Raw genomic sequence first — 24,019 nt, 5'->3', positions numbered from 1 at the left:
TGGTGGGAGGCTTCGGCTTTGGCTAGTAACCAACCTACCGAGAAAGGCGTGCAGCTTAGCGATTTAGTGTTCCGGTTCGATGTCGCGTGGAAAACAATTAGGGGTAGGTATAACTAAGTACCATGCTCCCTAACAGGTTAGTTAGCCCGCTCTAACTAATTTACAAAAAAAAAAAACATAATACATTCATCACGAAGCACTACGTCGATTGGTGAAAACCGTATGAAATCTGTTAATATTGAATTTATCGCAACAGACGCCGTTATGGTTAAACTTTGTTAAGTAATATTAAGAGTTGTAGTTATTATAACATTACGTGACTACCTTTAAAAAACGCGGGTGTGAATTTGGGGAACAGCTAGACATTAATGAATGCATATGCTTATGTTTAGTTTATTCTAATGCCACTATAAATTGTATGCAATATTCAAACAATAATACCATAGACGAAATAACTGGCCGTATTGCCGACTGCAGCGTATACCAAACGGTGCCTTTGTTGACTTGTTTACCTACAAGCGTAGTTTATGCTGGTGTATTGGATATCAAACTACACAACCGGCAAAACATTGAACTGGCCAGATCGTAGTTTATATTCAAACTAGCTTTTAGCCGCAGCTTCATCTTAACACAATATTAAACTCAATAAATCTTGCAGAGAAATTTATCCCAAATTCAATTATATCAACATATAACTATAAGGCTAAATTATATAAAGATGCGTCAAAATAATTTGACCTCCGCTTCTAAAACTGTGCTAGTTAAAGAAAATGATATGGCATATATTATGTTCGTATAATATTCAGGCATAGCTTTATTAGCTCCATTTACTTCAGGGTGATAAAAGAGGAATGGTATTCTTTCGATACTTTTAATTATCAAAAAGAACTAAAACTACGCGGCTTAACAATTTTATCGACATTTGAACAACATTTAAGTACTGTACTGTGTGTTCAAACTATGTCTTTTTTGCATAAGCAATATCCATGTTTTCCAACAGAATACATTATTCCACTTTAAAAAATCAACACCCCCATCCCTTTCGCAATAAATACTTTTTTATTCCAATAGATACCGTATCTATTAAATGTTCTTAATTTTATATCCATAACATTTACTTATCTATGAAATATGAAGTGATGAACGATGACACAGTTTCACCTTGATTAATATTATTTAAATAACAGAACCTCCTCTTTTTTAAAACCTTTTTATATACAATACATTTATAATTAATTATATAATTATTAAAAAAGGTTATTTTAATATATAAAAATGGCATTTTCTGAGATAACTGATTGGATGTTTATTTCAATGTATAGAGGAAGGTATGCCATTAATAATTGAAAACAATATCACCCTAAAAGCCACTACAGGAACATATTCTTTTCATGAAATTTTCTACAACCAAATCGCAAAGTGGCTGTTGTATGCCTTCAATAGCTTCACGAATTCCATCTTTAAGGTCTTAAGAAACTCTGGGCTGTCGAAAATTACAGCTTTAAAAGTGACATCTACCGAAATAGCGGGCTCTTTGAAATAACACCTCTTATTAGAAAACCCTTTATTACGATGTAGTTTTTCAATATAAAACAAAAATAACGTTGAAGAAACCTTATACATTATACACTTCATTCAACTGTTAGCCCGAAGGGTGCGGAAACGAACCGAACGGAAGTGCCTTCTAAAAAAGAATTGGGTTTCCGATGTATACATTCACCCACCTTCAAACAAATAGTTTTGTTTTCGGTTCTCTTTGTGTAATGTGGTATTTAAAGAGTATTTTTTGTCTTGAATGAAATAATTTTCAAAAAACTTTTTCGTTATCTATATAACATAATTCGCTTAGTTTTAGTACGATCGGTGAAACTTATTAAACTTGTATAAAAATAAACAAAGTGTGAAAAAAATAAAGTCAAAGTCAAAAATATATTTATTCAAGTAGGTGGCACTTTTGATGCGTACATAAGAATTACACGGTAGTAAGATGATGGCGATAACCACATTCGTAAACTTAAAACTAAAGCTACGAGGGTTCCAAACGCGCCCTGGTCTAAGAAGAAGCCCACAACAAACTTAGCCGGGTGTTTTTTTTTTTTTGTTATCACCATCTCACAATGTCATTTTACGTTAAGAAACTTTTCTCTTCACATTTTCAAATTGAATAATTTGCAGAGCTTTTTTTAACGTGTTGCTAATCGGCTAAAAGGCAATAGATCCAACGCGTTATTCTGTATCTCAGTTGAAACCAAATTTAGCTAGAAACTGTGAGAAGTTGCAATTAAATAACGTCCAAAACAAAATTATATCTTACGTAATTGTATTTGCCAACCGAGTTAAGATAAACACAGTTGGAAACTTAGGTTTAAGAATGCAACATATGGGTTTAACAGGTTATTTAGTGGCAACTTTCTGATTGGCTAGCTAAACTTGATGCCGACTGATATACAGAATCGGCTTGCTGCTTCCTCAGCTCCTAAATCACTTTTTCCTATGTCAGAAGAGACATGCACTCAGTAGTGGCATCATACGTAGATGTGATGTTTATATGCTATATTGGGTATAATTTCCGATAAAACGAGCTTATACCCTCCCCATAAAAGAGCAAACCTAACATTCTTCATGATAGATATATCGCACGCCTTCTTCCCAATTAATGAATGGCCTTAGCCCGACAGATTTATGTTACCTAAAACCGGTTGCGATCTTAACTAACTAGTTCAGTTTGCAGTTCTATAATTCACTTAAGTTTACCTGCTTTTACTATGTAGATTATTGGATCATGCAGATTTATTGCCTACCCAAGAAATTGTTCTGGTGAAAATAATTGTAACTTGATTGAATTAATTTGAATAACTATATGTATAAATATTCGTATGTGAAACTCTCTCTCGTCTGTTAGTTTATTTATTACCAATGCACTCCTCTACAAACTTAGCATAGTGATATCAGTCACCCAAGAGACATATACACATCTATCAATCTATGATAAGGAACAGAAATTAAAAAATGAGAGAAAATACAATGATGGCAAGACAGTAATTACATTTTCAATTATAATAATGATTTGGGACTAAAAGTATTGAATTTCTCTAAATTCAATACTTTTAGTTATAATTTGATTGTAACATATTGCATTTGAAACTTTTATGTTATTTAACGTCTGGAGTTCTCGACATATGCATTTATATTTTATATATATATTTCTTGTGTGCGTGTGTATGTCACTGAACTCCTCCTAGACGGCTGGAACGATTTCAATTTTTTTTTTGATATTTTTTTGGGTGGCACCCTGGATGGTTTAGATTGATAAATTAACCCGACAGATGGCGCTGGGTCCGCTTGTATTTTATAAATTTAAAATGCGTATAAAAACAGTCGCTATACGACTGATGTGAAAGGCATATATTAATTTCGGCATCGACGGTAGGAGAACCGTTATAGCTTAATTGATTAAAGCGCTCAGGCTGCGATTGCTAGAGAGTCGCAAGTTCAAATCCTGTCGGTTCCGAAAATTTTTATATGCATTTTAAATTAATAAAATTGATAATTCCTCCAAGTGTAGGTAAAAACACTAATAAAAAATATATAATTATGCATTTATAACCTATAATAAAACAATAATATTGAAATTGCTTCTATTTCGAAGCTGGAGTGAATTACATTTTTCATTGGGATCAGCGGTTTTAGTTGTGCGTTGATATATCAGTGAGACAGGAATTTGAATTATTTATATATACGAGTAAATATGCTTGAGATTTTGATTTCATTTTTTATTCATGATATATAAAAAAGATTGATTGCTACAGACGGTACCTGTTTTGACGCTCTGCGGTGAGCGCTGGAGCTGAAATTTCTATAAAAAGAAGTCAGAAATATCCTCATTTTCTTCCACCATATTTATTTATATATTTGTATACTAGAAATCGACAGAATCTTCGCGCGAGGTATTTCTGTTTTCCCGTGAGACCAAAATCTTTCCCAGGCATTTATTTATGAGTGATTGAGTTGAACTAGACACACAGAGATATGCACATATCAAAAAATATTATTAGATACATCTTTACTAACGTTTTCATTACAGCTCTTTGAATTTTCGAAATAAGTCTGCAAATTCGAATTTCACTTACGATTTAACAAATTGACAGATTTATCTAGACAGAAAGATTTAAACCGTCCAGACGTGGCTTTCTCAAATCACTTTTTTTATACTTTGAAATTTAAACGAAAACCTTACTAATAAAAGTTTCGCTATAAATGTATATTTCAATTTTTTCCTATGGTTTCACGTTTCTTTTTTTCAGTAAATATATTGAGTGCTCATAAATTTTTCTACAGCAATTACTTTTCACGCATCACAAAGCGGTGTACTCGTCAAACTAATTTATAGCTTCATGCATGCTAAAACCGTTATCTACTGCTTTCTAAATCTACCCGCATTTATGTTTCCGAGTCTCAATACAAATTAAGGATTCATCTTATTTGCAGAACGTGATCGAATGATAATAAGTACCTATTGTTCTCTGGGTACTCTCGTCACAACGTCAACTGGCTCGTTAATCCAGCAGGCTTTTGTAACTCAGTTTACACCAAATTTACGTAGCCACTGTGGAAGTTTGCCACTAAATAACATTTTAAATCAACAAATGAATAAATATACTACGATAATACACACATCGCCATCTAGCCCAAAGTAAGCATAGCTTGTATTATGGGTAATTAATATTAGTATGTAATATTGTGTTATGGTAAAAACTGGTAAAATGCCAACAACATTTTTACCAGTTTTTATTTTTATATTTTTAAAGTGACTTTCTATTTCGATCTCAAGTCACTGACATAGCCAAAACCATCAGCAATTTGAAATGGGAATAAGCCGGCCACTTGGTGGTACTTCTTGGGAAAGGCTTATGTTCAGCAGTCAACATCCGCAGGCAGAAATGATAATGATAATAATGATGATGATATGATATGATGAATGATAATGATGATTCTTTAGACGGCGTTTCGATAATTTTTAGCCTAGAAATGCGGATACTTATGAGCGTCAGGAAAGCACACCAACGTAGACCACTTATAATCACAATACATTCTTATGTATTTATTTTGTTTATTTAATACACTATATTGTACACTATACTATGTTAAAAAGTTTCACAAGAACAAAATTATTAATTTCTATGTAAAATTACATAGTTGTATCGACAGTGATTTAAACATTTCATTTAGTGGTGATATCCTTGCTAGAGATTCCTACAAATAACAGATTAAACTGAGTGAAGATTGGTACAGTATGCCTTAGAAAACATAATGGAAAACCTTTAACCTGCAGGTTTACTCAAGATGTTTTCACCGACATTGAATTGCATAAATATCTTAAAACCCCAAAAACTTACGAGATGTGTTTCAGGAATCAAACTTGATGCCCCCGAAAGGATTAAAAAAGTCTTACTTGCCACTTTTCTATCACGGCTTGTGAATATATCAAGGTTCAACAGAAAACGACCGAATTACGCAAAATTTTAGCAACGTCTTTTGTAAGGAAAACTAAAATTCTCCTGGAAATAGCTGCACAGTTGCAGTTTCGCTTAATGACGCTCCATCTGTCTCTTTAAGTAGAGCATTTAGGTTCAGCTCGCGCTCTTCCCAACACAAATGATCGTTGCTGATACAAAAGCCGAGGTTACATTTCAGATTATAACTTCAAATTGTGGCTTTATTGTTGCGATTCGTATTATTTTTAGTATACTTTTTTATTTTAATTCCACTACTGCTACTCCCAATATCTGGTGGTAAATGATGGTACTGTGAAAGATGGTCGCGGACTTACCTGTTATGGCAGTTAATATTAAACCCACAAATCGGTTTTTACGCAGCATCGTATCAGAATCTTAAATCGCTGTCACGTGGCACGTGTTTGTCGTTAGGGTGGTAACTAGTACCGGCAGACCATGCAAGAAAAAAATTAAAATTAAATTCCAAAATGCTCCAGTCGGGTTTCTAATACTGGGACAAACTTATTGTGGTTAACAACATAGTGGTTCATTCAGCAGTTAAGGCATGTAGAGTTAAATAACCGTGGCCGAAGATTTCCGACTTTTTACATGAAGTCAAAACTTTCATTCCATATAGTTCCATAGTTGATGCGTAGACTTTTCCTTTGTTGTGAGATGATGATAATGATTATTTTCTTCTGGTCTGATAAGGTAGCTGACTACCAATATGGCTGGGTTTCTTTTTTATTATATCACAGTGCCACCTTTAACCAGCTGGTTAAAACAATTCACTAATTATATTTAATTTATCATTTGTTAATTTAATTTAAAAATAAATTGAAATGTTTTCAAATAAGGCTGCAATGTTGCCACAAACATGCCATCTTTATATATAAAACTTACCCGTATAACCTTAGCATAACTCTGCTACAAAAATGCATAATGAGCTTCCATTCACGTCTCTATTGAAAGTGCTAAAAGCAACAATTTCGATCGCAGGCAAACTTGAAACATCTGAACTACTGAGGGCAAAAAATATGGAAATATAGGTCCAGTGAATCGGTAAATAGGGTGTGTAATCGAGAGCGCTGTTTGCGAAAATCCTCACTCGTTAAACCCATCTCATTAGTCCACATTTTAGCTATTATACGGATGAAATCGCAGGGTAAGTTAGAAACAATAAATTAATTCATTATTTTTATCAATCACTTTTTTATACGAACGTTTACAGATGTATAATGGCGTTTTATCGACTTAAAGTACTAAATCAAATATCATTAATTAAAAAAATAATAATTTAATTGTTCAATTATTGTAATTTACCGTGACTGCCACAAAATTATTCATAGACCATCTGTCGTATATTTGTGTTGTCGGACTAGCTAGTACTCGCATATTTGCCCGCGTATGTTTCACTTATTTAAAATCCTCACTGGTACCTCATAATTTCCGGCTTTAAAAAGTATCCTAAGTCTGTATTCAAAATGCAAGATATCTCTCCGCAAAATTTTATTAAATTGGTTTCGCTGTAGGTAAGTACGCAATATTTTTTTTTAATCCCGCAAGAGAATCAAAATCACTGACATAGCTTTACCAATTTAAAGTAGCAATCGGTGGGTCATGCTTGCCGTAGGTGCGATGGCCGGTGGACCTGGAAATTCCTAAAGTGGAAACCGCTAAAAAGCAAGCGTAGTGTGGGGCGCCCTCAAACACGATGATGGCCTGACGACACTAAACCGCCTTGCTCGATAACTTCACATTTTTCTATAAAGTGAGCAAGAAAGTAAGAGTGCAGTAAATAAAACAAATATAAATCTATTTATTTTCATCTTACTCCACTCAAACTGAAATAATGGAAAACACAGGACTCGAATACGTGTATCAATCGACACAAGATGCGTCAAGTGCACTAAAAAGTATTGAATAACATAACAAATTGGTGCCTCATGCTTTAGTTGTGCGAGTTGACATTACAACGGAATCAATTTTCAAAAAAAAATCTTTTTTTAATTTATGTTACAGTTTTAATAGTTTGGTATTTGTGCTACTGTTGCTTTTGACGGCCCATTGGCGCAGTGGGCAGCCACCCTACTTTCTGAGTCCAAGGCCGTTCGGTTCGTTTCCCACAACTGGAAAAATTGTTTTTCAGTGTCTGGGTGTGTATCTGTACATAATAAGTATTTATGTATATCATTCATAAAAATATTTACCAGTCATCTTAATACGCATAACACAAGCTACGCTTACTTTGGGCCTAGATGGCGATGTATTGTCGTAGTATATTTATTTATTTATTATTTATTTTACTTTGTTGGCAGTATGAAGTTAAGAATCCAGGCTTATTCATATTGCAAGCGAATTATTATATTTTAATGTTATGGTAATTATATGAATCCGTTTGAAAGGAACCCTAATTTCATTAAAACACCTAAACAGCCTTATGAGCAATATACTTGGTTTCACGGCGTATCATAATTTATGTTAAGTTCATTACAGTAGCGCTCGCTGAAATATGGAGACGTCTGGAAACACCGACCTTTTTCGACACATTTCGTTGCAAATTAGGGCCCTTAAATTGACCGGGTTCTACTTTTTCACGTCGCATAACCCAAAGTCGTATATATTTTGGTTTATTTTGCTCAGTCGTATTGTTTTTGGTGTTTTCGTTTTTGTATTACCGATAACAGGTCAGTTCTTGTACTTTGTCAGATTGATCATGTCTGAAAATGCCGAGGTACAAGAAGCGGCTGGCATGTAAGTTTCAGATTTTTGTACTAAGGTATAATGGTGTTTATAACATAAACACAATAACAATAAACACACCCGGAATCATGAATAAAACTTCTTTCGGATATTTCGTGCGAATCTCATCTCTACGGACGCCGAAGTAGTTGGTACTTTTTACTAAATTGCTTGATAACTATTACAAGAATTTCCAAAAACGCGTATCACTAACAAAGAAACGATTACAATATTAGTATTAGTTGGAAATAAAAATCTATGTGTGTCCGAAATAAGAATCTATATGCGGTGTAATTGATTTAACTTCAAATCTTCATAAAAAATCGGCAACCAAAAAAAAACACCGTACTGGAAGTTAACGTGGGTCAATTATCAAGTCATCTATGGATTACCTGATTAGTTTATTTCAGCTGTACTTAATTACTTAAAATTTTAGTAACGAATACCTGGCCAGAGAGCCATCAAGAATTTGAATATAAGAAAAAAATACCTGACAAGAGTTTAGAGCTAAGCCTTCGCATCCGAATTTAATGTCACAGAAATAATAGGATCATTTTAACTTTACGCAGTCTTGACTGTGCTAGGAAGGCGTCGTACCCGAACGCTTAACCGCTTGGCGGCACCTCTTTGTCTGTACGGTGGTAACCACGGCCTGGGAGGCCGTAGTTAGCTAGTTATGAATGAGTGAGTGAGTGAGTAATGAATTTAAGAGTACAGACAAAGATACTCTTCAACTCATTATCATCATAAACTTTGTCGATATACCACAACTGAGGACATGCGTTAACTTCTTTCTCATGATAGGGAAATGTAATATCGTTTTTTCTAAATAACTCAATATACTACGATATCAAAATATACTAAAAGAAAATATTTACTACGACTGATGAATATTTTTATGAATAACATACATAAATATATATAAAAACACCCAGATACTGAAAAAAAATCATGTTCATCATACAAACATTTTCGAGTTGTGGGAATCGAACCCACGGCCTTGTACTCTGAAAGCAGGGTCGCTGCCCACTGTGCTAATCGGCCGTCGCCGATTACAACATGCGACTCTGACTATTGATCACACCTTTTAAGATCGCAAACAGCCGTTAAAAGCTATTAAAGATTTAGAGTTCAAATACTGGAACTAATACAAAACTGCATTCCTTCGGGACAGCAAAATATAAAGAGCTGAGTCATAAAAATTCGCTGAAACTGCAAACTTACATTAACACGGGAGCTTGGGTACTTATAAGTCGCCTTTTCTTCGACAGTTCTAGAATAAATGATTCCACAAACATTTTCACAGAATAAACTTGGTACTGACGGAACTGTTAATTTCTTTGATATTACTGGATTTGAGCTACCGGCGCAATTTATTATTGGAATTGAAGAAGCAAATGCAAAGAAAAGAATTCCTGCACTTTTCACTTCCTGAAAAAAGAATTGTTGAGCGAAGCGTCAAACTGTCCAAGAAGCTTTTCTTTTCGATTTTTGCAAGTGCAGGTGTTGATATTGCAGGTACCCATACTAAGTATCATATTTCGAATAAGAAAGAGGTGAAAATAATTATAGCTATATACGTATCATTATCTTAATCGTCAGCCTACAAACGTCCACTGCTGGACATAGACATGTCCGAAAGCACGCCACCACACAAGTTCTCCGCCTTGCTCTTGCAGCTACCTATTTCAGGTCATATGTAATATGTATAGTAGATATCTATAGGGACTATTTCCATTTAATCTATGTTATAAATTTAGTATCTACCTTTTACATTTTCCTTCAGAATACACATTTTGACATATCGAAAAAGTAGTGTACTTTTACACAGAGGCAAAAACAATAACACTACAATTCTTATTCTTTTGGTATTTATACAAAATACCTATCAGTCGTTAGACGGTCTCATTTGAAATATTCTTTGTGAATTTTTGTTTCTTATGTCAGCCATGTTGGAGTTTTTGAATCACAGAATTAAGAACATACAGAATTAGTTCAGTTTCCCTTTCAGTTATTATTGCAAGAAGTGCATTGCGTCCAATAAAAGTGAAACGCCGCGCTCACGTCTCACTTCACACTCGCGATATGTTGCTAGCTTACAAACTTTTCCCACTTTCTCCGTATTATTGTAAAAGTTTAGAATATTAAAGGTAAAAATAATTACTGTCAACTGCTAAATGGAAGGCAGTGACTAAACGCCTGTTAGAGGGACACTACTAAAGCGGAGTGGTTTTTGGTGCTTCAATATTAGTCTACACGGTTTCTGTATGATCTTAATTCTGTGGTCTCAATATTTAAGCTTTTGCATGCAGGTTGCCAGTAAAAAGCCTCATATACTAAAATTTTATTTTATTTTTCGAAATGCCTGACTAAAGTGCTAATGAATATGGCAATTTTTGCACATTTTACTTTAACTTAGTTTCAGACTTTTAACACATAGCAAAAGGTATGTAGATGGAGCTTTATCTGCATACTTTGCACTTGCTAATTTTTTTCTATGTCTTTCCGTTTCCTGTTTCCAAATATAACGAGTTAGTTTAATAGTAGTAGAGTTTTTTGTGACAGAGCTCGTCCGGGGAAATACTACTGTCAAGCTTATTTCTGTCATCAAATAGCATTGCTGTGATCCGGTCTGATGCGCGTTTTTGCCCGTATAATTACAGACACATGAGGCTTAACACCTACGCCTCACGGACACAGGGTAGCAATTTGTAGGACGTGGTCTTTGCATGCACTGCAGAGTGTTACTCTGTTTACAGGCAATATTTTTTAACTCACCACCAGGTTGGCCATCTCCTTGGTCCGTCAATTATTACTTTAAAAAAATATAACGTAGCTTTTTGCTTAGCCTTTTTCATTAGCATGGCAGATTTTGAGACACAAGCTTTATTGATTGTTTTAATAAGAAGCCCGCACTGTTTGAAAAAAATATTTAAATCCGTAAATAATAAAAGTAATATAATTTTCGCAGTTCATATAATAGTGGTACCGGGAATAAAAAAATTTCAAGCGTTGCCTGTAAAAATGGATTTCATATTTTTCGATGCTAACGGGCGGTACTTCAATTTCCTATGCGTCTATCAGGTCAGTATTGTGTAATTCAACAACACAAAATGCTCGTACCAACTTATTCTATTAGAAAAATATAATAAATAGAAAAAAGGCGTGTTTATTATTGTGTACATATTTTTCATTATTAACTGTTATAAAAACACAAGCTTTTAAGCTTTTTTCATTAAATTCACTTCTTGTCTAATATCTTTACATTTTAACTTTTTGGAAAAAAAAAATTAATACTTATTTATTGGAAATTTTAATGTAGATTTTTTTTATAGATTTAGTAAGATAAACTCTAACAGCTAATCACTCGCTATACATGCTATAGATAAGTTAATATAAAAGTTATTAATTATTTTGTATATTTATGAGTTTTGTCCCGTAGATTCTCTACAAACCCGTAATACTTCTTGTTTTGTCGTCCCTGCAAACTATGAGATGGGCATTCATGCTATGCACAAGTAAGTATAAAAGTTCTTATTAAAATGTCGTTTGATATAAAAATATCAAAAACCTTTTTTCAAAGATCCAATTGAAGGATCTTTGGGGTAAAACTCTGCGGTTGGATCTATGAAGATAATATGAAAGATATTTTTTTCTTACAACAAAGGTTTTTTGGAATTTTCAATATGTATCAATAAGAAATTGAAAAGAAACTCGCTAATGGTTTTATGCTGGTCTTTTTCTTCCTTGTTAACGTGAGATTTATGTTGAGCACTTTGCCGCTATTGGCATGATAATATCTCTAACACAGACAAGCTAATGATAGTTGTCGAATATTCTTAAAAAAAAGTATCCGCAAGTATATAGACTGTTTTTATTATCTTTACCACACTCTATTCGTCATAACTATCATTCTTCATCGTATAATTAAGTCTTTTTTTATAGTAACAATTGACAGACTAACCAGATGGTAAGTGGAAAACCTATAAAACCTCCTTTTCCTTTTAGATTCTTTAAAACCCTCAGACAGTACGACGACGCACTCCGCCTTTTGAAAAAGACGAGGTATTGCAGTGCGTCGGGCATGTTTGCCGATGCCGGAGTCCCCGACTTATACGCTGTGCTTCTGGGAAACCGTCGAAAATTCTAATAATAAGTTCCGTAGATTCGTCCCTCAGGCATCCCCTGACAACTTATTTTTTAAACATTGGCAAAATTGGTTGAATTTGAATTGTAATTTAATTTATTCTTATTTTAATTTTAGATTTTAATTAATTATTGTTTTTTTTTTTTTTTTAAATCTGAGTGTGTTTATTTTTATTTTATGTTAATCTCTCAATTTTGTTTATGATTGAATGATTTTATTTTTATTTATTATTTATTAACATTATGAAGGACTGAGGCGTAAGGTTAACTACGCCTTCAAGACCGGAACAAAACATTGCATTAATGCTGGTTAGCGGTAGAAATAAGCCAATGAAAATCAAGCTTAATTAGCTATGCTCTGCGAAAAGTCTGTCGGTGTATCTGTACGGTGTAATTTATAACTTCTTCAATTATATATTATGAAAATTAAGCTTCATTTGTTATACATTCACTGACGGCCGAGTGGCGCAGTGGGCAGCGACCCTGCTCTCTGAGTCCAAGGTCGTGGGTTCGATTCCCACAACTGGAAAGTATTTGTGTGATGAACATGAATGTTTTTCAGTGTCTGGGTGTTTATCTGTATATTATAAGTATTTATGTGTATTATATTCATAAAAAAATATTCATCAGCTATCTCAGTACCCATAACACAAGCTACGCTTACTTTGGGGCTAGATGGCGATGTGTGTGTTGTAAAAAAAAAAAAATTCGCGAAAAGCAGGAGAATCTTTATGTTTTATTTATAATTGAAGAATTACACCAAACATATTCTCTTGCTTTTCGCGGAGCAAATTAAGCTTAATTTTCATAATATATCATGGAATTCCGCAAAGTAACGCCCGCTCATATCCAATAATTCTTATGCTCAAACAGACCTTCGGCATTGTACTCTCTAAGCACATTTAGCTAATAAAATTAACAGTTAGTTATTGTAAAGTCAACATCTCCTGAGGATGCTGGAGCGAAAGTGTGTAGAGGGTACATTGCCGAAAATCTTATTGGTGTGGGGTATAAGGGTTGAAGAAGTTATTCTATAAGGCATTACAGATTCCCCTGCTTTTCGCGGAGCACAGCAAATTAAGCGTGATTATCATTGTATATCATGTCATGGAATTCCGCAAAGTAACGATTGCTTCTATCCAATACAGAAATAAGTCTACTACAAGTAATAAATTCAAATTCAAATTCAAAATTCATTTATTTCAAGTAGGCCTAATATAAGCACTTTTGAAACGTCAAGTCTGTCTGTTTGTAGTGATTCTACCACCGGTTCGGAAGGCAGATTCTACCGAGAAGAAGCCGGCAAGAAACTCAGCAGTTGCTCTTTTCCAACATCAACAATTTACATTTTGTATTTTAACATTCATTTTTCTATCTTGTGAGAGCTGAAAGCGGAGCCGGATGCTTCCAAGCAACCTTGTCATTAAAAAATTCATCAATTGTATAGTAACCTCGCTCTAATAAATGTGTTTTAACAAATTCTTTAAACTTGTGCATTGGCAGGTCCAAAATCACCTTAGGAATCATATTATAAAAGCGTATACTCAATCCCACAAATGATCCCTGTACCTTACGCAGACGATATGCAGATGACACTAATTTATGACCATTTCTTGTAAGTCGACTGTTTATGTCCACTTTTTGTGTATAAAGACTAATATGTTGTCTTACAAATACTATATTGTTATAAATATATTGTGAAGCTACAGTAAGTATGCCTATTTCTTTAAACTTCTCACGGAGGGATTCGCGTGATTTAAGTTTATATATTGACCGTACAGCTCTTTTCTGCAATATAAATATAGTTTCGATATCAGCTGCTTTACCCCATAACAAGATTCCATAGGACATAACACTATGAAAGTACGCAAAATAAACTAGCCTAGCTATTTCAACGTCAGTAATCTGTCTAATTTTTCTGACTGCGTAGGCAGCCGAGCTTAGTTTACCCGCTAGTGAATCTATATGGGCACCCCACTGTAGCTTATTATCCAAGGTCACGCCCAGAAAAACTGTGGAAGTCTCTATTTTTAGTGATTCACCATTTATCATTATATTTTTATCAATTTTCTTTACATTTGGTAAGATAAATTCGACACACTTTGTTTTTTTTGCATTTAAAAGTAAGTTGTTAACTGTAAACCAGTGCGACACATGCGACATAACACGGTTTACTTCGTCAGAGTTATCTTTACTCCTATCAGTCTTAAAAATTAGAGATGTATCATCTGCAAACAATACAATGTCGCATGTTCCACTGACATGGTACGGTAGATCATTTATATACACTAAAAATAGAAAAGGACCCAAAATCGAGCCTTGTGGGACACCCATTGAGGTATTTGAACCCTGAGACTTTGCATCATTTATGCAAACTCTTTGGGTTCTATTGCTGAGATAAGAGGCAACCAAATTTAGTGCAACGTTTTGGATACCATAGTGGCTTAGCTTAAGAAGCAAGGTTTTATGATCAACACAATCGAAAGCTTTAGATAGATCACAAAAAACACCCATGGCGTTCTGTGAACATTCCCAGGCATCATAAACATGTTTTATAAATTTAGCGCCTGCGTCCGTTGTGCTACGACCTTTAGTGAAGCCATACTGCTCAGGGTGTAGTAAGTTATTTACATTAAAATGATATAAGAGTTGATTTAATATAATTTTTTCAAATATCTTACTAAGAGCTGGTAAGATTGAGATAGGTCTGTAATTGTTTATATCATTTTTATTACCAGATTTAAATAGAGGAATGAGTTTACTATGTTTCATTAGGTTCGGGAAAGTACCTAAATCAACACATTCATTGAAAATTATGGCTAAAAGAGGAGCAATGACGTCAATAATTTGAGATATTACCTTTACCGACATTCCCCATATATCACCTGTTTTCTTTAATTTTAACAACTTGAAGTTTTTACTGATATCCGATGCATCTATATGTTTGAAATGAAATAAAACTTTGCACTCATTAATGTTGCCTCTTAATAAATTCTGAGCTGCAGTAGGTGAGGAATTTAGTGAATCTGTTAACAAAATAGGAACATTCTGAAAAAAGTTTTCAAAAGTACTAGCAACTTCTGTATCAGTAGTTACCATATTATTATTAATAATTAATTCAAAATTTCCGTCTCGAGATTTAGTTTTCCCAGATTCATTATTAACAATTTTCCAGGTTGTTTGTATTTTGTTTTCAGATTTTACTATCCGATCTTTAATGTATAGCGACTTAGCTTGTCTACAAACATTTTTAAATGTTTTGGAGTAACTTTTTACATATTCAAGGAAGGTTGGAGTCTGATTGTATTGTTTTTCATCATATAGCTCATACAACTTATCCCTGCTTTTGTAAATGCCTATTGTCGCCCAATCACTAAACCTCATTTTTTTATTAGAATCTATGTATTTAAAAGTAAATACTTTATTAAATGCACTTTCTATTTCATTGAAAAGCGTACGATAAAGATTGTCGGGATGACAGTTTTCAAAAAAGAGAGCAGGAATTTTGGCTGATATTTCACCTTCAAATCGCGTCAGTTTACTCTGAGTTATCGGCCTGTACTTAACAATATGTTTATTTCTATTTGTACCAACAACAGTAATTTGTTGGCCACAATGATCTGACCTTAAATTGTTTAATATCGATTTACCTAAGATATCACAGTTAAAAAAAATATTATCTAAACAAGATGCTGAAGTTGCTGTGATTCTAGTAGGTTCATCGAAAGCATTATTCAAATTAAAGCATTTAAATAAGTTTAACAACCTAGTCGTAGTAGTATTATGTAATAAGATATCAACATTGAAATCCCCGCATACTATTACATTTTTAGTAGACATACACAATCGCTTAAGGACATCTTCCATTACATCCTCGAATTGGTTGAAATCACCTGAGGGGGGATGGTACACACACACTATTATAAAACGCTCCAGCTCCACACAAGACAGTTCAATTATGCGCTCCACAGAAAGACTAACTATATCTTTTCGCTCCTTACATGTTATATTATTGCGTACAAAAATTAAGGATCCACCATGAATAGCAGTCTTTCTAAAGAACACACTTGACATTTTGAAGTTATTGATGTTAACTGCTATTTGTGCTCCAGTGAGCCAATGCTCAGTTATACACAATATGTGTATATTGAATTTTTCAACAAACAGTTCTATTTCTAATTCTTTGCCGGTGAAGCTCTGTATGTTTTGATGTACAATGTTCATATTACAGAGCTTCCCCGTTGTCTCACTGTCTAGTTTAAATAACTATTTGAATTAATTATAGTACTAGAACAAGTACTAGGGTCAATATTAGAAATATTGGTGGTACTTGAAGTACAATATGTAGAGGTGTCAATAGACTTAGTTACAATACTTGTAACAGTATCATTTAAGTTGTAAGCTAGTAAAGATGCCAAGTGATGCTTACTTTTCTTAGATAAAATTAAACTATCTCTAGACAATAGGGATGACATGGATTTATTGATGTCAAAATAAAAAACTGCGTCACTATGACGGCATGTCAGGTTATAAATTAATAAATTTAAATTATAAATATGTTCATTCTGCTTTGAACTAAATGTGCCACAGTAAGGAAAGGCACACATAACGAATTTACATTGAGTTTTACTATGTAAAGCTAGTAATTTATCAATGCATCTTATAATTTGATGCTTTTTGACATTCAAACTGTCTCCTATTAAGAGAACAACATTTTTATTTACATCTAAATAGTCACTATTCAAACTATTAATAAGATAATCGAAACTAGCCCCCGGTGAACATCTATTAGTCACTGAGTGATCAAGGTAATGGTTCATAATAGGTCCAAAACCTTTACCTAACATGTCGGAAAATATAATTGTCTGTTTTTCAGGCATACTTTTTAATAAAGGTGAAGGGTCTGGTATGACAGTTGAGCACTGCTCCAGGCATGTTTCTAATTGGTTGGAAGATACTGTATCACATAATTTTAGGTTAGTCATAGGTATCTCATGAGTACAGTTACATTTATTTGCTAAAGACTCAAAGCGAGCCATGTTGTAGGTACCTAGGGCTAACAACTCATCAGCTGCCAGAATTTGTTCATCAATCTGCCTTTGTGATAGCTCATATTCAATGGTTACAGTTTTAAGTGAGTCCTCCAATTGTTTAATTACATCATTGAGGCTTTGAATTTCACTTTCATAGTTTTCTCTACTTCTCTGAGAGGATAATGAAAGGGTGTTTAATTTATTTACTAAAACTGAGCGTTCCTTTCTTAATGCCAGGTTTTTTGTGCCAGCCCTTTGTTTTTTTATTAAAGTTTGAGTTTTTTTAATTATTTTACTTATTTTAATGTATTTTTTTATTTTGTTATGGCTATTTAAATAGGAACAGGAATGTTGCTGAGGCTTGGGGTTTTTAATACAAGGACTATCACAAGTCAGATCGATACACATTGGCATTGTTGAGGATGAAGCAACAAGTTCATCGTACAGATTATTTGTTGATAGTATTTCAGCACTGTGTAATTGTGATTGAAGGTCATTGATTGTTGAACATGCCCTACTTAATTCTCCCTCCAACATAGAAATTTTCCCTAGAGCTTCTTCATAGGTTGATATGCATTGTTCAAATGAGCTGACTGCCTTCTGGAGTTGGTCGCGTTCCTCTATGACCAGATTGTGTGCACTGTTTAACTCTGCTAGTTCACCTTTCAGTTGGGAGTTCTTGGCTATAATTGCTCTCAGTTCAACTTCACTGTCATCTTGTTCCCTCACCAATAGAGGTTTAAATAGAGTGAAATATTTTAATACGTGTTTACCCTGGGTTGTGTTCGCTGACATTTTATTTTATTGCAGTCAGCCAATTGGACGTTTTAATTTATAACTTCGAGAACATGAAAGAGCTCGTTAAGGCACGGAATTACGAGATAAATGAAGCCTTTAAGGATGAATTTAAAAAGAACATCGTTCATCATTGTGCCATTATAAAGTAAGTTAACAAGCTTGTTAGTGTATTAATTTTTTTTTTTTGTTATGTAAACATCATTATTATGCTGAGCTTGAGATTGGTTAAGTTACATTTTATATTTGCAACGCTTTTTAAATGAGAAATGAATGTCATTATTTTCACCGATTGACGTCCACGGCTGGACATAACTATTTTGTAGTGAGTTCCAAATTACATGGTCCTGAGCCGCTTTTTGCCATCCGCCCACCTCGGCGGGAGTCTACTAACCCTGCGTTTATCGGTTCGAGGTCGCCGTTCCAGCACCTTGGGATTCCAACGCTAATCAGTTCTCCAAACTATGTGTATATTCCATATTATGTTCTCATTCATGGAAACTAAATAAGTATTACCTTGTTAAATAGCTTGTTATTAATACTTACAATGTCTAATACATATTGAAATATTTATTTTTATTATTTTTATTCTAACATAGTAAGGAGATGTCAGTTGTATTAACACAAACCTCCTCATATGTTTCAAATTTATATTTTAAATTTATAAAATACATTCGTAAACTTCAAACTAAAGTGGGGGTTCCAAACTTAATAAAGGTCCTTTATTTATTTGTTACTTAAAACAGACTTTTCAAATGAGCTTAAATTTATTGCATTAAATTAGACTGTGCTGAGAATAAACACACGAATGTTTGTCTAATACTAGTATTTACTAAACTTAATTTGGTCCTCCCAATCTACCCGCAGTCCTTTTAACTAAACCATTTAAACTTAGACTTGCAAATTGTATAACCTTAAACATTTTGCCTAACGATGAGACTACGACCTTTACGAAAGATTAGGGCAACGCTCCCTGTAAGTGTTTCCTAAGGAGCTAGTTCTTATAGTATTTAAATTTTCAACATGAATGATTTATAAGTGCTGTTTGTATTTTTGTTCATTTGTATAATGCAGCTTTGTCAGTCAACTCATCTTAAAGGAGAAATGATATTTGAATCCTAGGAAACCAGAATTCCAAAATTATTAAAAAACATAGATATTCAAGTTTATTGTTAAGCATTTTATAATAATATAAAGTTTTTACCTACACTGAAGGAATTATCCAATATATTAATTTCTAAAATGCATATAAAATGCTATCTTTGTGTCTATATGAATAAAGAAATATTTGACTTTGACTATGGCTTTTGACACCGCTATTAGGATATAATATAATTAGGTAAGTTATATTAACTTCATTCGTAGATGAACTAGAGTTACCGGCATAGTTCAGCGAGTCGCGAAGATGAAGAGGCAGTTGGACGGGCACATATCTTGAAGAACGTTGGGGCCTTAAGGTGCTAGAATGGCGAACCCGCACCGGTAAAAGCAGCAACAATGTGGGCAGACGACATCATGCTTGTCGCTGGGAGCCCCTGGGAACAGTAAATGAAGGATTGTGGATTTTGGAACTTCCTACAAAACGACCTATGCCCAGCCGTGGACGTCAATCGGTTAAACTGATAATTGATTTTATTTGCGGTTACGGTTTATTACAATTTTCAGATTTGTTGATACAATTGCAAGAACTTTTGGAGGCCAATTTCTACTGTTCTTTTTGATAAATACGATTATTATTTGCACGACTGCAGTGCAATTTTTTTCGGTAAGCACTTTTTATTTATTTTGTTTTATATGTTTCCTTTGGAGTTGTATTATTTTGTCTGGTCAGAGGTTTCGGCCGTAGCTAGTTATCACCCCACTGACAGTGATGTGCTGCTAAGAGATTTAGCGTTCCGGTGCGATGTCACCTAGGTACCAATTAGGGACTTAATATTACTACCATACCCATAACAGGTTAAAAAAATAATATCAGGGTAATAAATGTATATACCTACACCAATACACACATTGCCATCTAACTCCAAAGTAACCGTAGCTTGTGATATGGGTACTAAGATAACTAAGATACCTGATGAATAATTTTATGAATAATATACATAAATACAGATAAACACCCAGATACTGAAAATCATTCATGTTCATAACACCAGCATTTTCCAGTTGTGGGAATCGAACCCACGGCCTTGGACTCAGAAAGCAGGGTCGAGCCTACTGCGCCAATCTGCTGAAATGTTATTTTTTTTTTGTACAATACTCGATGAAATTCTCTATGAACAATATTATATTTTTTCTAGATCCCGAACCCACTTAACAATATAATGGACCTGGTATGGATATTTGGATATTTATTTATAATGATAATAATGCTTTACATTGATTGTTATTTAGGGAGCATTATAACGGAAAAGGTAAGATCGATCTACATCATCATCATCATCATATCAACCTTTTACCGGCCCACTACAGGGCACGGGTAACCTTTCAAAATTAGAAGGGGGTTAAGGCCGTAGTTCACCACGCATTTTTGAGAACATTATGGAGAACTCTCAGGCATGCAGGTCTCCTCACGATATTTCCCGTCACCGTTTAAGCAAGTGATCATTTAATAACTTCAAACGCACATAAGATAAGTTAGAAGAGCGTGCTAGGATTGAAGTCCGCCCCCGAAAGTGATGGCGAACTCCTACCCATTGTGCTTTCATCGCTACATAAGTGATAAGAACTATATCTTGCCGAAATCTGCCTTCTAAACCGGTGCTAGAGTCACACAACAAACAGGCTGGATGTTTTAAAAGTGCAATCCTACTAATATTATAAATGTGAAAGTGTGGATGTTTGTTACTCAATCAGGCAAAAACGCCTGAACGGATTTGGATGAAATTTGGCATGCATGTAGCCTTTGATATGGAAATGAATATAGGCTACCTTTTTTCTCAATTCCCTAAGAAGTTTACGAGCTAAGGCGCGGGCAGACGGCTTTTGGAAACTTAGTATGCGATGGAAAAGGACATGCGCTTTCTATACCGATCTCTGAAATAGTAACCATGTTAGGATGCTTCAGACCCAATTCTGAAGTCCACGCGGACGAAGTCGCGGGCAGAAGCTAGTTATAATATAAGTATCCTTGTAATAATTGAATTTTGTTTTTCTTTAAACATAGATATATAAAATTTAATATTTTATCATATTAAAACATAGATGAGTACTTATACTACTCGATTTTTAAATAATCTAAGGGGCCTAATAACTATGGGCCTAATGAGGAGGATCAGAGAAATTTAGGGGGCAATAAAAATAGTTTTAATTGAAGCATCTGGAGAATGAGGAGGTCCGTAGAAATAACATGGTTACCGACATAGCACAGTGAACTGCAAAGCTTAACTGGCAGTGGGCGGGGCACACAGCTTAAAAAGCCGATGGATGCTGGGGTTCCAATTTGCTGGAGCGTTAGAAAGCGCAATGTTGTTAGACCACCCATAAAATGTTCATTTGACATAAAACTCGGAGTCGCTAGATAAAAAAAGCACAAAACAGTAGCGTGTGGATATCTCCACAAGTCTATGCCCATCTGTCCACAGATAAGTCCAAAAACCTGAGATGACGAAGGTTGAGTTATGTCACATCATCATTGAAATTTCAGGGATCCTGCCTGTCGACAATTGTTTATTGTTTCCCTTGGATCTATTTAGCCCAAGATATGAAGAAGAACATTATCATATTCATTGTAAGAAACCAACAAGATCTTGTTATAAACGCTTCTAAACTATTACCTATATCTATGGCGACATTTGGAAAGGTAAGTTTTTACATTTATGAAAACCTAAAAACCCCGGTTGGATAGTTCGCAATTCTTTTGCGTTCTACAATCAACGGTCCCTGAGGATTCTCCGGAGATTGAAACGTGCAGCGTAGATAGCGTTTTTGAAAACATATATGGTGGCGATGAGTTTGGATTTTTTGTCTTACATTGAAGAGAGTGAATAAGATTTAGCCGGTTTGAGTAGGATAAAACAAACCAAATCCATTTATATTGTGGACCATAATCTTAGCTGGACAAGCTAAATAATATTATTATATATTACAGTGATCTTATAGAGGATTTTCAACTTTTAAGTTCAATAAAAGCCTTCACCCGCACCTTTTTAGGTCTCTTATAACTAGTAAAACCTGCACTACTAATTGTTTCTGTGTAAAGAGCAGGATAAAGAATCATGATAAACATATCTAAATTAAAAGTATAATCCCATAGTCTTTGATAGGCTCCTATCAGTTGTTTATATATATTGTTTACGTAAACGTAACGTACGTTTTTATTAGTAAGAAGTCACTATATATATATATGAATACTATTACATTAATTATTTATGTGTTATAATTAACACTATCCACATAATTTAGTGGGTAAATCTATGTATGTATAGAATTTCGATTTCCCGGCACTTATTACCTTATTCCATTAGTTAAGGTAGCCTGGAAGAGATCACTTTTAGTGATAAGGGCGCCTTTTGCACATTACTATGCGAGTATTTAAGTAAGTATTTATTTGTGTGTTTCCTATATTATGCATTAAAGTTGTTTAAATAAATAAACAAATAAATTATTGTGGGTCGACGATTTCAACAACTTACTTTAATAAAAACGAAATTTGGAATTTTTTTATTGCTTGGTGGTTTTTAGTCACCACCATCTCACAGTGTCACTAGTAGCCAAGTTTTATCATCATTTTATTTTATTTTATTTATTTGGGATGGGAAACATATACATATTAGGTATAACTCTTAAATCTAAACAAAACGGACGCAGGCGGACGTTTTAGGTCAGATTAATCTCTGTGCCCCGGACCGGTTCGTGTGGCGCAGGCGCAGGCCGCCCCTGCTGGCGGTGCCGCGCGGACGAACCAACTTGCTCAACAAGGCGCCGCTGACGCGCGCGATTCGCACCCTAAACGACATAGCTGAGAGAACGGATCTGTTTTGTTGTACTCTGACTGAACTCACAAAGGTTGCTTTGTGGTGCATTTGCTACTCTTGTAAAGTTTAGTGTGTAGGTAGTATCTACGCTAGTGCATTAGGAAATTCCTGTAAACTAGTCGTAAGTTGGAAATAAATAAATAAAAATAAAAAAAAAAAAAAATGGGGTTAATATTTCATCCACAACACTATCCACATAATATTGTAGGGAACAGTACGGCGATACGATGTAGATCCAAGTAACACTTACTATGACAGATAATCTTAACTCTAGGTTTATCAAAAATTAAAATTAGCTGCCATAGCAAGTTAATGCAAAAATCTCTAGTGCTACTAAAAAAAAAACAAAAGAAAAACAAAGGAATAGAAAAACATATTGATTGATTGATATACAAGTATAGAAAGAAAGAAAACACACATATAACTTAACTTCATCATTTGCCTTTATGTAATATAACTTAATGCCATTTCTTATTTTAAACTTATTGAGAAACATCAATTAATTAAACGTGTTTACTCAAGCATACTATTTTTTCCAGGTTATGAATTGGACTTACAAAGGCTTTGCTGTTTTGAATCAAATGAAAAAATAAACTAATATGGACTTACAAAAAGCACAAAAGTGCACTAGAGTAGACAACTTTGGGTTCACAATTAGGTAGTACATAAACTGAGCAACTCATTGTATTCTTAGAAATATGCTCATGCACTTCACTGACGTTGGCGGAATTTTTCAAGTTAGGTTGCATGCATACATGTGATGAAATTTTATCCCGGGAAATCAAAAGGTTCTTATAGGATTTAAAAAAAAAGAGTTAAAACGCGGACAATTTTT

At 34.1% G+C, this 24,019-nt stretch overlaps 1 protein-coding gene across 1 annotated transcript; it reads left to right on the top strand.

The window, feature by feature from the left end:
• Positions 1 to 8,007: 8,007 nt before the first annotated feature.
• LOC120632879 lies at positions 8,008 to 23,777 on the top strand. Its single transcript, XM_039902918.1, has 8 exons — positions 8,008 to 8,249; positions 9,544 to 9,755; positions 11,209 to 11,321; positions 11,680 to 11,755; positions 18,227 to 18,359; positions 19,877 to 19,976; positions 21,855 to 22,010; positions 23,724 to 23,777. Exons 1-8 carry the CDS (start codon positions 8,008 to 8,010, stop codon positions 23,775 to 23,777), a joined length of 1,086 nt encoding a protein of 361 aa, XP_039758852.1.
• The last annotated feature ends 242 nt before the right edge of the window (positions 23,778 to 24,019 follow it).

Source organism: Pararge aegeria, chromosome 20, assembly GCF_905163445.1.
Source record: "Pararge aegeria chromosome 20, ilParAegt1.1, whole genome shotgun sequence".
Taxonomy (NCBI): Eukaryota; Metazoa; Arthropoda; class Insecta; order Lepidoptera; family Nymphalidae; genus Pararge; species Pararge aegeria.
Note: the sequence above shows the minus strand (reverse complement) of the source record. Positions and strands in the feature narration are given on the sequence as shown.

Bases quoted from the DNA above. Each gene is read 5' to 3' on its own strand.
- LOC120632879 (XM_039902918.1), top strand. From the start codon at position 8,008: ATGGAGACGTCTGGAAACACCGACCTTTTTCGACACATTTCGTTGCAA. The intron at 11,756-18,226 runs GTAAGTATAAAA...ATTTTATTGCAG, and splicing joins GGCATTCATGCTATGCACAA to TCAGCCAATTGGACGTTTTA. The intron at 22,011-23,723 runs GTAAGTTTTTAC...TATTTTTTCCAG, and splicing joins CTATGGCGACATTTGGAAAG to GTTATGAATTGGACTTACAA.